General features: G+C 43.0%; 1 protein-coding gene across 1 annotated transcript in view; it reads left to right on the forward strand.

Moving 5' to 3' along the window:
- Nucleotides 1–349: 349 nt before the first annotated feature.
- The window catches only part of RANBP9 (RAN binding protein 9), a 71,472-nt gene continuing 57,046 nt past the window's right edge, over nt 350–14,775 (forward strand). The window contains exon 1 of the mRNA XM_080928446.1: nt 350–983. Within this exon, the coding sequence (XP_080784572.1) occupies nt 476–983 (508 nt within the window). The 5' untranslated portion in view covers nt 350–475. The remainder of the gene's footprint in view (nt 984–14,775) is intronic.

Below are 14,775 nucleotides of genomic sequence, written 5' to 3' on the forward strand. Positions count from 1 at the left end.
GGAGTCCCAGGCCGCGGAGAAGCCCGTCCGCGCGCGCACCCGGCCCGCCCCTCGCGCCGCGGCCCGCCTCCTTGCCTGGCGCCGCCCGCGCGCAGCGTCTCGCGCCGCCCGCTCGCCCGCCGGGAAACAGCCGCGAGAGCAGCGGCCGCCGCGGCCGCTCTCAGCCCTTGCAGCGTCTCCGCTTCACCGCGTCGCCCAGGGCCGCGCGCCCATCAGCCCGCCCGCGCCCCTCGCCGACCCACCGAGTCGCGTGCCCGTCAGCACCCGGCCAACGCTCCCTCGCGCCCGCCCGTCCGCCAGCTCGCGGCCGGTCTCCTCAACCGCCGCGCTCCGCCGGGCCGCGCGGCCCGCCGCCTGCTTCCGGGGCGGGCGGACTCTGGGCGCCTGGTGCCGGCGGCCGCAGCGACAGCGCCCCCGGGAAGCGCAGGAGGAAGCAGGGACGAGTGGAGGTGCCGCAGGCTGAGTCGCGGCCGGGATGTCCGGGCAGCCGCCGCCGCCTCCGCCGCCGCAACAGCAGCCGCCGCCGCCCGCCGCCGGGGCCCCGGGCTCCGGAGTCGCCCTGCCCGCGCCCGCGGCAGCCAGCGCCGGCTCCTCCCCGGCCAGCTCGCCCAGTGGAGGCTTGGGGGCCGCAGCGGCCGCCCTGCTGCTCCACCCGCCGCCGCCGCCGCCCCCGGCCACCGCCGCGCCGCCGCCCCCCGCCTCGGCGGCCGCCCCCGCCACCGCGCCACCCGGCCTGGCCGTGGGCCCCGGCTCGGCCGCAGGCGTCCCGGTCCCGGGCCTGGCGGCGGGCAGCAGCGCCGCTGCCCCTTTCCCGCACGGCGACTCGGCCCTCAACGAGCAGGAGAAGGAGCTGCAGCGGCGGCTGAAGCGCCTCTACCCGGCGGTGGATGAGCAGGAGACGCCGTTGCCCCGGTCCTGGAGCCCGAAGGACAAGTTCAGCTACATCGGCCTCTCGCAGAACAACCTGCGGGTGCACTACAAAGGTACGGGGCGCGGGGTCCCGCGGAGAGATCCGACAGTGCGGGGCGAGGCTCTGGGCGAGGGAAGGTGAGAGTGGGTTCCCAGGTGGGAAGGAGCTGGGATTCCTAGGCCCGGAGCAGGAGGACGCTTTGAGGGAATTCGGGATGACCAGACACATCGCACCTTCTGATTTCCTCGAGATAAATCTACGGGCCGGAGTTGGGTTACATTGTTCTCCAGGTGGAGGGTCAGGCCATCTCCTCTTACGCAGCAGGGGTGAGAGGCACGATTCCGAGGTACAATTTCTAATTAAGGGAGAGCAGAGATACACAGGAGGGGGGGGGGGAGGCGTGATCAGTGGAGGATTTGTCCCAAATTAGGCCAGAGATTGTCTAGGGGGACAAAAGGACAAGGGGCCCAAGTTGGCCATCATTGCACCTTACTGAAAGCAGCTGGGAGGGTGGGAGGGGAACCTCAGGATTCCCTGTTTGCTTCGGGGAGCAGAACCCCCCCCCCACTCCGGATTGGAAATGCCCTACGTTTCCGGGTTGGTGTTACATGAAGTTTTGTTGAAAACAAGGGTTTTTTAAACATACCAATTAGCATTTTAAAGAAAACTGGCTTATATTTTGCACCTGCAGTTAACAAAGTTAAATTAACCACCTTAGGCTTCTGCTTTCTCCCATCCCCACTTTTTTTAGGTTAAAACAAAGCTTTAAGCAAACTACTTGTATAGATTATAAATTTCGGGGGGCGGGGGACGGTTTGAATTGTAGCTCAGATTCGTGGCATTCATCAAGTTTAGTTGTTTTGAAGGGATAAAGAAAAATGCAGTAGTATCAGTTTGTACACATTCTGTGTTTTAGGCCCTAAATCCGAAGCAGAGGAGCCTTTACATTCTAAGCAGGCTCCTTTTGATTGGCTCTAAAGGAGGGGGGTTTGGATCCTAGTGACATGTATGTAGAGAATATAAACAACCTTGCGGTAAGATTCTGAAAGAATTCAGAACAGGTTTGCTGAGAATCTTGACAAATCGGCTACTATTTAATTGGAAACTCGTATGGCAACAGAAATCTGCTGAATGATTTGGCTGCAAAGAATCTACACAAAGATGGGCCTTGTTGAACATTCCTTTTTATTCTCACCATAGATCCAAAGAAGTACGTACTATTTTGAACGTTATGTTCCTTGATGTAAGTGGCTGAAAATTTCAAAATACTGAAGTTTTTGTTTTCTTCCTTTTAGGACATTTTGTAGATTTCCTTGTGGATTATTAATTTTGTTTTTAAATTTGTGTGAACAGTGAGTGCCATGCTATGAAGTGTTTACTTCTGTTTTGGCTGTCAGAATGCTTTTGTTTAGATTTGACAAAACTTTTATCATTTTAAACTTGTGGTTTATAGTAAATAAAAAGCTTATGAAGATAGAGACTGCGTGTAGGGAGATTAGTGAACAAAGAATCCTAGCTTCTCAGAGTGCTAGCAGTCAGGGAGATAGCAGGTATGTTACAGAGAGGGCCTCGGCCTCTTCTGAGCGATGTGGGAGCTGGATACGCGGTAAGGAATTTTAGTTTAGGACCCATGGTTATGGCTTATTTAGCTTTGTCGTTAACCTTGATTAGTTGTGTTTACTTCTTTTATGTAAAACTAATCATCTGGGCCAGAGACACATGCATTTGTGTGGTGGGCTTGAATGTCATACTATTGTTGCAGTTTTTCTTTCTGTTGGCGTTTTTTTATTACTCTCTGTTGTGTAACGTTGAGATTCACTTTCTGGAAACCTCGCTGTTTCATAAACATAGAGCATGAGTTCTGGAAGGACAGATTGGTCGTTGTCATCTCTTTTCCCATCTTTCTCTCCTCTTTGTCTCCCTTTCCCATGTTACAAAGAGTGTGTCTCTTTTCCAGACCTTCATCTAGCATTGTCATTTTAAAGTTGTTGCTGGTTTTCCTTTGTGTCTTTTCAGAGGACACTAGATACATGGGCGACTTTGACTCAGTAGCAAAAAAAGTGATGTAGGTGGTGAATAATAAAACGAAAGTCAATTGAGAGTAGATATTTTATGTAATGTATCCTTGTGCTGCTGTTTCTTCAATATGAAAAGTTACTATTCCATTTACATTTCTTTGTATAACAATTTTTAAAAACATTGTTCATACTTGTTTCCCAAGAATTATGATCCTTTATTGAAACACTTGGGGATAACACTCTTATTTTTAAAATTGTCAGTATTGACTAACTTTTAAAGTAACAGGTTTAGACTTAATAACTTTATTTTTGATGAATATTAAAGAAACATTTAATGAATATGACATTGGGTTTGGTGAACCTAAATGCTTCACTAATCGATTTTATCCCTTACTACTCTTTCCCACCCCAGCCCCCCTCACTCACTCACTATAAGGATGCTTTACTGAGACAAATAGATCTGACACAAATAGATGAGTTAAGTGGGAAGGTGTGTCTAACCTAAAGGTTAGATTTTTCAAGTCACAAGTTAGCTAGGGTTATTGAAAATTAATTTTGGAGGGCTGAAGAGATAGCTCATTTGTTAAGAGCACTTTCTTACAGAGGGACTTGGGTTTAGTTCCTGTCACCCACATGATGCATTACAACCATCCATAACTACAGTTCCAAGGAATCTGATGCCCGCTTCTTTTGTCCTCTTTGGGCCCCAGGAGTACATACATGCATGTAGGAAAAACACTTCCACACAAAAAATAAATATTTTATACACAAAAATGTAAAGTTTTAAAAAAAATTAAAGAAACCTAATTTTTGCTGTCTGCAAATTTTGTGATCTTTGCTTCTTTCTTAATACATCTTTCCATTTGTGTGAGTTAATCTCCCATTTCTGAAAGACATTTGACATTAGAGGTATTTCCCACTAGGGGAAAAGGTAACTGAAATTCAGTAATGCTTCAGAAAAGTTGGGACTCTTTGATACTCCTGCCTTAAAATGCTTAGGACAAATGCCAGAAAATTGAAACTTAGTAGCACAAGGAAGTGATGAAATGGTGAGTTACACCTTTTAATTGAAGCATCCTTAACAGTATCTCAATAAACAGATACTGTTTTGAGTGGGTGTGGGGTCTGGGAGATATGTATGCCTGAGTGCCTGTGCTCTAGTGTCCAGAAGAATGCATTGGATCTCTTGGAGCTGGAGTTACTAGCAGTTGTGACCCACTTGGTGTGGATGCTAAGAGCCAAACTCGGGTCTCGGGAGAGCACTGAGCTCTCTTGAATTGCTGTGCCATCTCCCCAAGTCCCAGCAGTTACTAGTTTTTAACCCTTACTAAATATAATTACTGAAATTTTTTGTAGTTTTTTTTCTTCTTACATTTTTTATTTATGTGTATGCATGCAGACTTATGTATGGTTGTCTGTTATCCGCATGTACATGTGGAGGCCAGGGGTCAGCTTCTTTGATCTTGGTGGTCCTAGGGGATTGAAGTCATTAGCAGCACTCTTATCCAGAGTGAGCTGTCTGGCTGACCTGAAGTCTGAACAAGTCTTAAACATTTGCTTACGAGAAGAAAAGTCTGATAAGGATTTCAAGAGTGCTGAGGAGATGGCTTACTGGGTAAAGTGTTTACTATCCAAGCATGAGGACAGGAGCGTAGATCACCACCACACACAAGAAAGGTTGTGTCAGTATATGCCCAAAATTCCTGGATGTGTGGGTGTGTGATTGGGGCCAGGGGGAGGCTGGCCAGATGAACACAGGTGCATCTTGGGGAGTTGTCTGCCAGAGGACAGCCAGTTCCGGGTTCAGTGAGATCATAAAATAAGACTAAAAAGTGATTGAAGAATACACCTCGTTTCCTATTCATGCACACTCACACTCATGCTGTCAAAGGGCAATTTAAGAGATTGTTAGAAATTAGAATTCATACTGGGCATGGTGGTAAATGCATGGAATCTCAGCATGTGTGGGAGGTAGAGGCAGGAGTTGTAGGCCAGCGTAGTCTTCAGAGCAAGATCTTGTATCAAAACAAGAAAATCAAAGAAATTAAACATGAGCTAAGTTTTCATTTGGATCTCTTTGCTAAAATTTGATAAATTGGCCTTGATTATATTTATTAATTATATTCAGAAAAAAAAACTAGTAGCAATAACAATAATTGAGCAGCTGTTATAGGGTAGAAAACTGGTAAGTTGTATGCCTTGTTTTCACCTAATCCTTTTTACATGTTTACTTGGTACTGGTTTCTGGCCTTAAAGATGATTAAAATGCTGTCTTCGACCTCACAGAACTCAAGGAACATACATTGAAGTAGTGAGACAAATGTTAGAGGGTGCAGTGGAAGATAGGTTAGCTCAGGCTGACCCTGGAAAGGGCTGCAGTGCTTCTCAGGATCCTAACCTCTAAGACAGTCCTCATGTTGTGACTCTATCCATAAGATTATTTTAGTTGCTACTTCATAACTGTAATTTTGCTACTGTTACACGCATAATGTAAATGTGTTTTCCGATGGTCTTAGGTGACCCCTGTGAAAGGGTAGTTTGGCCCCTAAAGGTTGAGAACCTACAGTTTCTTGGAGAAGTTAAGCTCAGTGGTCAAGCTTAAAAGATGAGAGTAAGGTGTTAGGTTGGGGGGAAGGAAAATCAAGAGCATGGCGGAGGCAATCATTGCTCTAAGTGTTTGGAGCTGTAAGCATGAAGGGACCTTATTGAATGAACATTCATTAGCCTTAGATCTTATTCTGTAGGAGCTGGAGAATAGTTAGAAGATTTCAAATAGGAAGTGCCTGGCTCATTTTTTTTGTCAGACTACACAACTGATTAAAAGATAGATTCAAGTGTATCAGACCAAAAAAAAAAAAAAAAAAAAAAAAGGAAAAGAAAATAGCCAATTCCTTTAGAAAAAAGTTGCTTTAAAGACTGTAACTTGGACAGTGGAAGGGGTAGAGAGAAGCAGACATATCTGACATATGAGGAATAATGAGAGAAATCAGGAGGATTAGGTTCCTAGTTCTGTTGAATTCTTAAAGCCTTGAATCAAATAGATTTTGGAAGACGTTAGCACAGTGTTTCAGTATCTCCCAGGATAAGTGAAAATGGAAACCTTTTGTTTCTGAGACAGGCTCTCACAGTGTAGCCTTGGCTGGCCTGGAACTTGCTGTGTAGACCAGGCTAGCCTTGATCTCAGGGGTCCACCTGCCTCTCATCCTTATGAATGCTAGAGTTAAAGGTGTGTGCCCACATGCCAAGCCTCAGAAATGTGAATCTTAATCTTTGTTTTTCATTGAAACCAGGAGATGCTGAAGAGGGACGGGGTCTTAGAGAAGGAGCAGGATAAGTGTTTTTGAATCAAGGTTCTTTAAGTGATCTCAGCAGTTGAAATTCACAAGGCTGTACCTAGCTATGACTGGCTTATCCTCTAGTTTGAAGTCCTGGGTAAAGTATGGTATCTGCTGAGCTACTTCTCAGTTTATTGGCTAGAACTTGTCCTAGGTTGTTACTGTGTGAGTTGGTGAACCTCAGATGGGGTACTAGTTACTTTCCTCATCACTATGACAAAAATTACTGATAGAAGCAATATGAGGGGAGGATTGGTTTATTTCTGTTCAGACTTTTGAAAGTACACAGCTGGAGTGTGAGGTAACTTATGTCACTGGATCAGGAAGCAGTTAGGCTGGAAGGAGAGCTTGGCTGTGGCCTCTGACCCAGACCCAGCCACTCACTTGTTCCAGCTCAATGGATGCCACCTCTTAAAGGTCCCACAACCTTCCCAGGTAGTTCTAATAGCAAGGGACCAATTTCAAACACATGTACCTGTGACGTCACAGGCAAAACCCATAACACCTGTGTTGATTTAGTTTTGAGTGATGTAATATGTGAGGTACTATGGAAGCAACGCAGTCTGAGCCCTATTTTCTTCATTAGGGACGGTGTGAGGCACGGCCTCCTGGGAAACGACTGTTAGTCACCTGAAGCCTGGAAAGAGGGGTGTCTGTTAGCACAGTTTTAGGACACAGCTTGAGGTGGTAGTTGAACTGAGTGTTTGAGTGTGTGGGAGGAGAAAGAGCCGTGGCCGAGGCAGAACACTTGCTGCCTCATTAAGAGGCACATGGGGCCCAAGAAGAAACTGTTTTGAGGAACATGAGTGGAAAAGAAGTAGTGCCAAAAGAGCTGAGCAGAGGAAATGAGAAAGGAGGAAGAGGCTCATGGAGTAGAGTGTGGTTGAATAGGCCAGGAAAGTTTATCACTGGGTTTGGAACAAGGCCATTGTAGCCTTAGGGAGAGGAGTTTGTATTCTATGATGGGAGCAAAACCCAAGTGTCAGGGATTAAAAGATTAATAAATGGAGGGAGGGGTTCAAGTAGAGAGGATATGGAAAAATGTTTTCTCTTTAATTATGGATAGTAGGTTACATTTTAACAGAGGGCTAGATTCTGATGTCATCAGGGTAGGTGCAAATCTCACATACCAATTCTTAAAATCTGAGAGCACTGTGACAGCAATTATGTCATTTCTAAGTCAATCTTAATTTCGTTTTTGGGTAAAACTGAAGTGATTTTAACTGGTGTGAGACTGAGTTTAGTTCAAGTTATTATTCACTACCAACCTTAATATAACACTCACAGTGGTTTATAATATAGGTACAGGACTTTGTTAGAAAAATGTGTACATTGTGGGGATATAAAGGTTGAGGTGAAATTAAAACAACATTAACTGAAGATAATTAGCTAGAGGGCTGCTGGGGTAAAGGCCAGGAGGCGTGTTTTCAGAGCCCAGAGGGTTGGTTGGTCTTGGAGAGTTTCTTCTCTCCTCTCTTAGAAAGCTGACTATGACCACATCTAATGGTCTCCCATTTTTCTTCACAAAATAGGCTCGCTGAATTTAAAAGCTTACTGTCAATGAAGAAGATGTGTTTTAGCCTTTTAGGATAATTGAAACAGGTTGACTGAAGATTTCTCAACATATTATAGGTAGCCCTGGGAAAGGGCAGGTGGTGTTCTGAGTTCACAGTGTGCCACATTTGCCACATGGTTAGACTTTCCAGCAGAGGCTGACTGCCGGGAAGGTGACTATGATCCCGAGGAAAGGCCCTGGCCTAGGCTTTGCTTGTAGGGGTAGTGGAAGGATAGGCTTATGAAGGGCATTTGGGGTCTTGTAAGAGAGTCTCGTGTAAGCTTGTCCTTGAAGAGGGGAAAAATCCTAAGGAAAGATTCAGAGAGTTAGATAAAGTTTAAAAGAGAAGTCTTGTTTAAGAAGACAACAGGCATTGCTGCTCTAGTGCCACAGGTGCATTGCTGAGAAAACCCCGTTTCCACACAGCTGTGTGTTAGAAATAATAGGACTCTGGAAGCCTGGGGCTGGGGTAGTTACTTGGGAGTGTGGAGCTTTGTGACACTGTACCTATCATAGTTCTAATGACCTACAAGCCTACTCCAGTCCCCACTGGCATTTGTGCCAGGATTGCATGTGGCTGACTGCAGCCTTAGATCCTGCTTCCTGCTTCATGGTGTAAGTGCTTGACCTGTTTAATTGAAATGAAAAAAGCCTTTTAAAAAAAGGAAATATGTATTAGAGTGGCTAAACTTTATCGATATAGCCTGACATTGTGCCAGTTGCTGCTGAGGATGCCTAACAACAGGAACTCAAATTATTGTTAGTGGGGATATAGAATGATACAGCCACTTTGGAACTAGTTTGGCAGTTTCTAACAAAGCCAAATATATTTTTACCCTACCTCCCAGCAGCTGTATCCCCAAGTATGTTCTTACTTCAACCTCACAGAAGCTTGAATCTAAACTAATTTTGTCCCTCCAAATTGGGCATTGGAGGCAAGTCTTTAACTGAGCTACACCTCTGCCTGCTCGTCGGTATTTGCAGCAGGTTTCCTTATGGTCTTTAAAGATTGGTAGCAACCAAGATACCTTTCAGTAATTGGTGATGGGATCAAGAGACAGAAGTTTGATTTCATGGGATATTATCAATGACTAATGAAATGAGCCATCAGGTCAAGCAGACATGTATGAATTTGAACTATATATTCCTAAGTGAAGGCACCTGTCTAAAAGGATGAATTAGGGCAAAATGGTAGAGACAATAAAAGGAGTGGTCATTCAAGGAATGGGGTCAAATAGATTAAGCATGGAGGGTATTTTTAGGACAGTGAGAATGTTTTGTTTGGTACTGTAGTTGTTAATACGTGGTACTTTGTCTTAGGCACATCAAAATACTAAGACCCATGATGAACACAAATTAAATCATTTAGGACACAGGCAAAAATGCTAGGGTAGAATGCAGAATGTGCTTTTTTTTTTTTAAAGATTATATATGTGTGTGTATGTGTGTGTGTGTGCGCATGTATACTGTAATTGTCTTCAGACACACCAGAAGAGGGCATCAGATCTCATTACAAATGGTTGTGAGCCATCATGTGGTTGCTGAGATTTGAACTCATGACCTCTGTAAGAGCAGTAGTGCTCTTAACCACTGAGCCATCTCCTCAGCCCGTGATTTACTTTTTATTAGAGTTTCAGTGCATTCTGGATAAATGGCTTACCACTGTGCTATATCCCTAGCCTGTTTTAATTTTTGTTTTGAGACAAGGTCTATATAAGTTGCCTGAGTAGTAGTCATTGATTTTGCAAGCCTCTTCCTTGAATACTCTGGGTAGCCAGGGTGACAGGCCAACAGTACCAGACCCAGTTTGACAAAATAGTCTAGGTTCTTTCCACCCCCTTTCATTTTCCTCTCCCATCTTCCACCACCACTCACTTCTTTCTTATTCTTTCTGGTAGGGCAGTGGTTCTTAACTGGTGGGTTGCAACCCATCAGATTTCCTGTATATCAGATATAACTGTAGAAAAATTAGAGTTATGAAGTAGCAATGAAATGATTTTATGGTTGAAGGTCACCACAACATGAAGAAAGGGTATTAAAGGGTCATAGCATTGGGAAGGTTGAGAACCACTGTGATAGGGTCTTATATAGCCCAGGCTGGCCTTGAACTCACTATGTAGCTGAAAACAACTTTGAACTCCTGATTCTCTGCCTCTACCTCCTGAATGCTATGATTGCTGATGAAAAACACTCTGCCTGGCTTGATAAAATAATCTTAACTGGATAACACATGTTTGAAATAAACTTAGGGAAGAGGGGGAAAGTGTTGACTTCAGTAACTTTGGAAACCAATGGAGTCTAAGTATAAGCAAAGCAAACCCCAAACTATTTCCTGAACTCTAGTTGATAAAAGTCTATCCTCAGGGATTGTGGGCTAATTTTCTTATGCCGATTCTCAAACTTTTAGCTTCTCATACTGTTGTACATGTGTGCTGGAAGTGAGATGGGTGGATTTGTACTCAGAGGAAACCTTATCAGCATCTCTAACCCGTGGCCCTTACCATGTTATCCTTATGGTGTTATCCTTATGGCCCTTAACATTGTAGCATGCTTAGTAGTTCTGAAATGCTGTGCACTGTAGGGGTATACTTCTGTAAGAATCCCAGCTGTTTCTCTTCAAGGCCTTTGTTGTATATTTCTAAGCTTTTAAAATTTTATCAGTTATTAAGAAAAGCTGTGTTATAGAAAAGTGGCATATTTATTATGCTAGCACCATTCCCATATTTAATGCAAGTGAACTAATTTGTATTTAAGGAATATGTTTTGTTGTAGCAGAACAGGCCTGGTTAGAATTTAGTATTTCTGAGGTGGAATGGTTGCAGGAGGTACCAGAATCTAGAGTGTGAGTCTAGGAAAGTATGCTTTAATTTGGAGTAGAAAGCCCATGATAATCACATATAAGTACTAGCATGCTAGCATCATATAAGAGAGAGACGTGTTTCTAGAAGAGTGCGTAAAAATGAGGCTAGACCAAGTCAGAAGTTAGCCGATGTTGGAGGCAGACAAGGTTAGTCAAGGTCTAAAGTGTAAACGTCACTTTTATGCCCTCAGATGAAGGGATGAGATGAGACCCTTACCAAAGCTGTACAAATACACAGCTTGGGTTGACGCCAGAACATTTCTCTGTTCTAATTATTTCTAGGCCTAGGTGTGGCGCGCTCCTCCACCAGCGAGGAAAGATGACCACCACCAGAGGATTCTTCTCTGATCACGCTTTATTGTGGGAGCCTCTTGGTTGAAGGGGAGAGCAGGAAGCGAGAGGCCCAAACTACCCTAGCTGTCCGCTTATATAGGGAGAAGCGCATACGGGCTTGCCATGATTGGTTGTCACCAGTCTGCTGACACCAGAGGCCTCGGGATTGGCCGGAGATAGGTTATGTACTGCGCATGAGCAGGGTGCAGCGTCTTAGCTGACAAGAGCATTACTATATATGGAGTTTTTTACCTCAAACCGTGAGGGAGCCAGTGCCATCTTGTAATGGCGTCCGCATTTGGCTCCCCACACCCAGGCTTGGAAGCTTCTAACTTCTGTATTGTCTGATCTTCCAAGATGACTGATTCAGTCTCTGTTCTCTTGGCTCTTGACTGAATTGCTCTGCTTAGCCTTATACCAGCTTTGTTTGGCAGTGTCTTCTAATCTTCTAGTTTCTCGTCCTCTGGCTTGTTCTGTCTTCACCTGCGTCTAGTTTGTTCTCTCTGCAACTGGTATTTGTAAAACTGTCCGCATAAAACTGAAAATTTTCTCTGATTCTTCACTTTGTCTATTCTTCAATTAGGAATCACTTTAAAACATGGTTGCTTCCTTCTACAAACTAACCTTACCTTCATTGTTAGAGATTAAATGTGTATACTAAGGGTGTGTCTGTATGCCAGCCAGATCACACTGTAATTCAAGACGTGTCTGGCCAGATCTTAGAGACTTACAAGATGTTTGGATGGGATTCTCATGCCAGAGTAGCCATATTGTTGGATTAAAGTTTCTCTACAGTGAAGTGTGAGGAGGACCTGAGCAGCCTGAGGAAGGACAGCTTTCCAGTTACAGGAGCAGCAAGCACACTCAACTAGAACAGGGCTAACATGACTGAGCAGAGAAGGAGGGCCAGCAAGATTTTCAACAATATGTCTTTTAGGCTAATGGGGGAGGCTCTAGAGGGAATGTTTCAGTGGTATTTCTTAAGGGATTGTGCGAGAAAGGCTGACTTACTATTTCCGGAAAGGTATTAACTGTCTGTCTGGATGTCGAAGAGTAGATAGGAGTGAGCTTTATTCAACTTTCAGTTCAGTGGAATCAACAGACTGTTGATTCCAGTCTTAACAAGAGCTAGTCTGGCTAGCTGTAGAGTTAAGTAATACATTGATTTTCTCATGGAGTTATATAAACATCTAATTAGCATTGAGGGTTTTGCAGTTATAAAGATCTAAATCTAGCAGGGTATAGTCGTGCACTTTTTAATCCCAGCACTTGAGAGGCAGAGGCAAGTGGATTTCTAGTTTGAGGTTAGCCTGGTCTGTATATATAGTGAGATTCAGGACAGCTAGAGCTACATAGTAAGACTCAGTCTCAAGAAGATTTAAAACTGGGAATCAGCATAAAGGCTCAGTAGGTAAAAGCACTTGATATAAAGCCTGAAGACCAGAGGTAGGTCCCTGGAACCTACATAAAAGTGGAAGGAAAGAATGACTCTTAAAAAGTTATCCTCTGACCCTCCATATGTGACCTGTGGTGTATGTGTGCTTACATACATGACACATCCCCCTGTTCTCATACATTTATAAAAAATTTAAAAGAAATCTTTAAAAGTAAGATTCATGAAGCTATACTCATAGAAAGAGTGAGGTTATCTGTTTTGATACCATCCCCCAGTAGGAATTCAATGTCAGGCTTTCTTGTCTATAGGCAACCACTCTACCCCAGCCTCCTTTTACATTTTATTTTGAGGGAGGATCTCACCAAGTTAGTTCAGGTTGAACTTGGATTCAATTTCTAGGCTAAGCAGACAACTGAATTTTCATCCTCCTGTCTCAGTGAGATGACAAACCTGTACTCCTGGGCATGGCTCCTTCCTCCTCTCCTTTTTCTTAAAACTACATATTTAAAGCAGTAATGTTGCATCTGATGAGCATAGTTAGAGACAGGCTTAATGTATCTGATATTAACTTTATCAAAGAGATAGCACTAATTCTTTTCAAAGTTGTATTATTTTTTTTGTTTATTTACATCTTTATTCCTGTGCTAGGAATTGAATGTAGGACCTTGAACATGCTAGGGATGTGCTCTACAAACTGAATCACACCCCCATCACCTCCTAAATTCTATTTGTTTTTAATGGAACTAGGGATTGGCCTAGAACAATGGTTCTAAACCTGTGGGTTGAGACTGCTATGGGTGTGTAGAAGAACCCTTCACAGGGGTCGAATATCAGATATTTACACCATAATTCATAACAGTAGCATAATTACAGTTATAAAGTAGCAACAAAATAATTTTATGGTTGAGGGTCACCACATGATGAATAGCATTAGGAAGGTTGAAAACCATTGGTTTAGAGCACTATGCATGTTAGGCAAATGCTTTACCATTGAGCTATACTTCCCAGGCCTCCTGTAACTTTTAAATGTAATAATGAATCAAATCATTTTAATTTTCACACTTACAGAACTTTTCTATAGTGTTTTAGAAAAGCATATAAAAGGGTTTTAAAAATATGTAAGATTGTGAAGAACTGATAGGTATTTTACAAAGTGAAAACATATATGGGATTTTAATTTGCATAGATTTAACACAAATCTACCAATTTAGAATACATATCATCTCTGTAAAAATTTCATTTTAAAAATTAATAATAGATAATGCCTATGTTTCAAATGTTTAATGAGAAAATTCCATACCAAAGTACCATTGTGCTGAGAAGTTGTGTACCTTCCAGGATTCATTCTCATTTCCTTCTGCCTTGAAGTAGGAAGAATAGATTGGGATAGAGGTGGAGTAATTCCCAGAAATCAATTCTTGGTGTCCATAATCTTATGTAGTGTCAGAGCTCTTGCTGGATCTGGCTTCTTGAATTTAAATTGCAGTATATATCCTGGTTTTAGGACCCCAAATCATCAGGGTTCTAAAATGGACATGGTTTCTCTCACTTTGTTTTCTCTGTTGTGAAGTGAGGCTGCATAGTACTTCTTCATTGGAGTGTTTTGAATATTAAATGAGTTACTAAATACAATTTACTCAAAACAGTGCTTTTCTTATAGTACTAGATAATGTTAACTGTTATTTAAGTATATCTTGAGATTACATCTAGAATTTGTGGACACTACCTGAAACTTTTTTTCTTTGTTAAAATAAAATTTTTGGTAAATTAAAATAAGTTTTGGTCACTGCTAAATTTATTGTTTACTACAAAAACCCAATAATAAATTGATTTAGAATTTCAATTAGAATGTATAGTCAGAGTTTTCTTCTCCCTGTCTTACTCCCAATAACCTCTCTTTCTTCTTCCAACTAATACCCCTTTTGCCACCTGCCCCCGTTAGTGTGTGTGTTGGTGTGTGTGTGCACGTGTGTGTACCCCAGTGAGTTCCATTAGGGTTGCTTTTTACACAGCTTACGTTATGGGTTATTTACCATCTTATCAGTTCACGTTTGAAGAAAAATGCCTCTCCTTTACCTGATAACCATTAATGACATGTAGATCCTTCGTATGGAAGTGTTGACAGACCCAAGCTTGTGCAGATAATCCTGTATGCTATGCCCTGTTTGGAACACAACAGTTTCATTATAGTCTACTCCTTTTTCTAGCTCTTAGCATACTTTCCATATCTTTTCTGTGATGTTCTTTGAGCCTTGGAGAAGATAATGAGATTTCCATTAGGGTTGAGCATTCAGTGGTCACTTATTCTCAATACTTGACCAAAGCTGACAGCAGCACTAGTCTATGGGCATAAACATAAAAACTTAGA

This window comes from Micromys minutus, assembly GCF_963924665.1.
Source record: "Micromys minutus genome assembly, chromosome: 1".
NCBI lineage: Eukaryota > Metazoa > Chordata > Mammalia > Rodentia > Muridae > Micromys > Micromys minutus.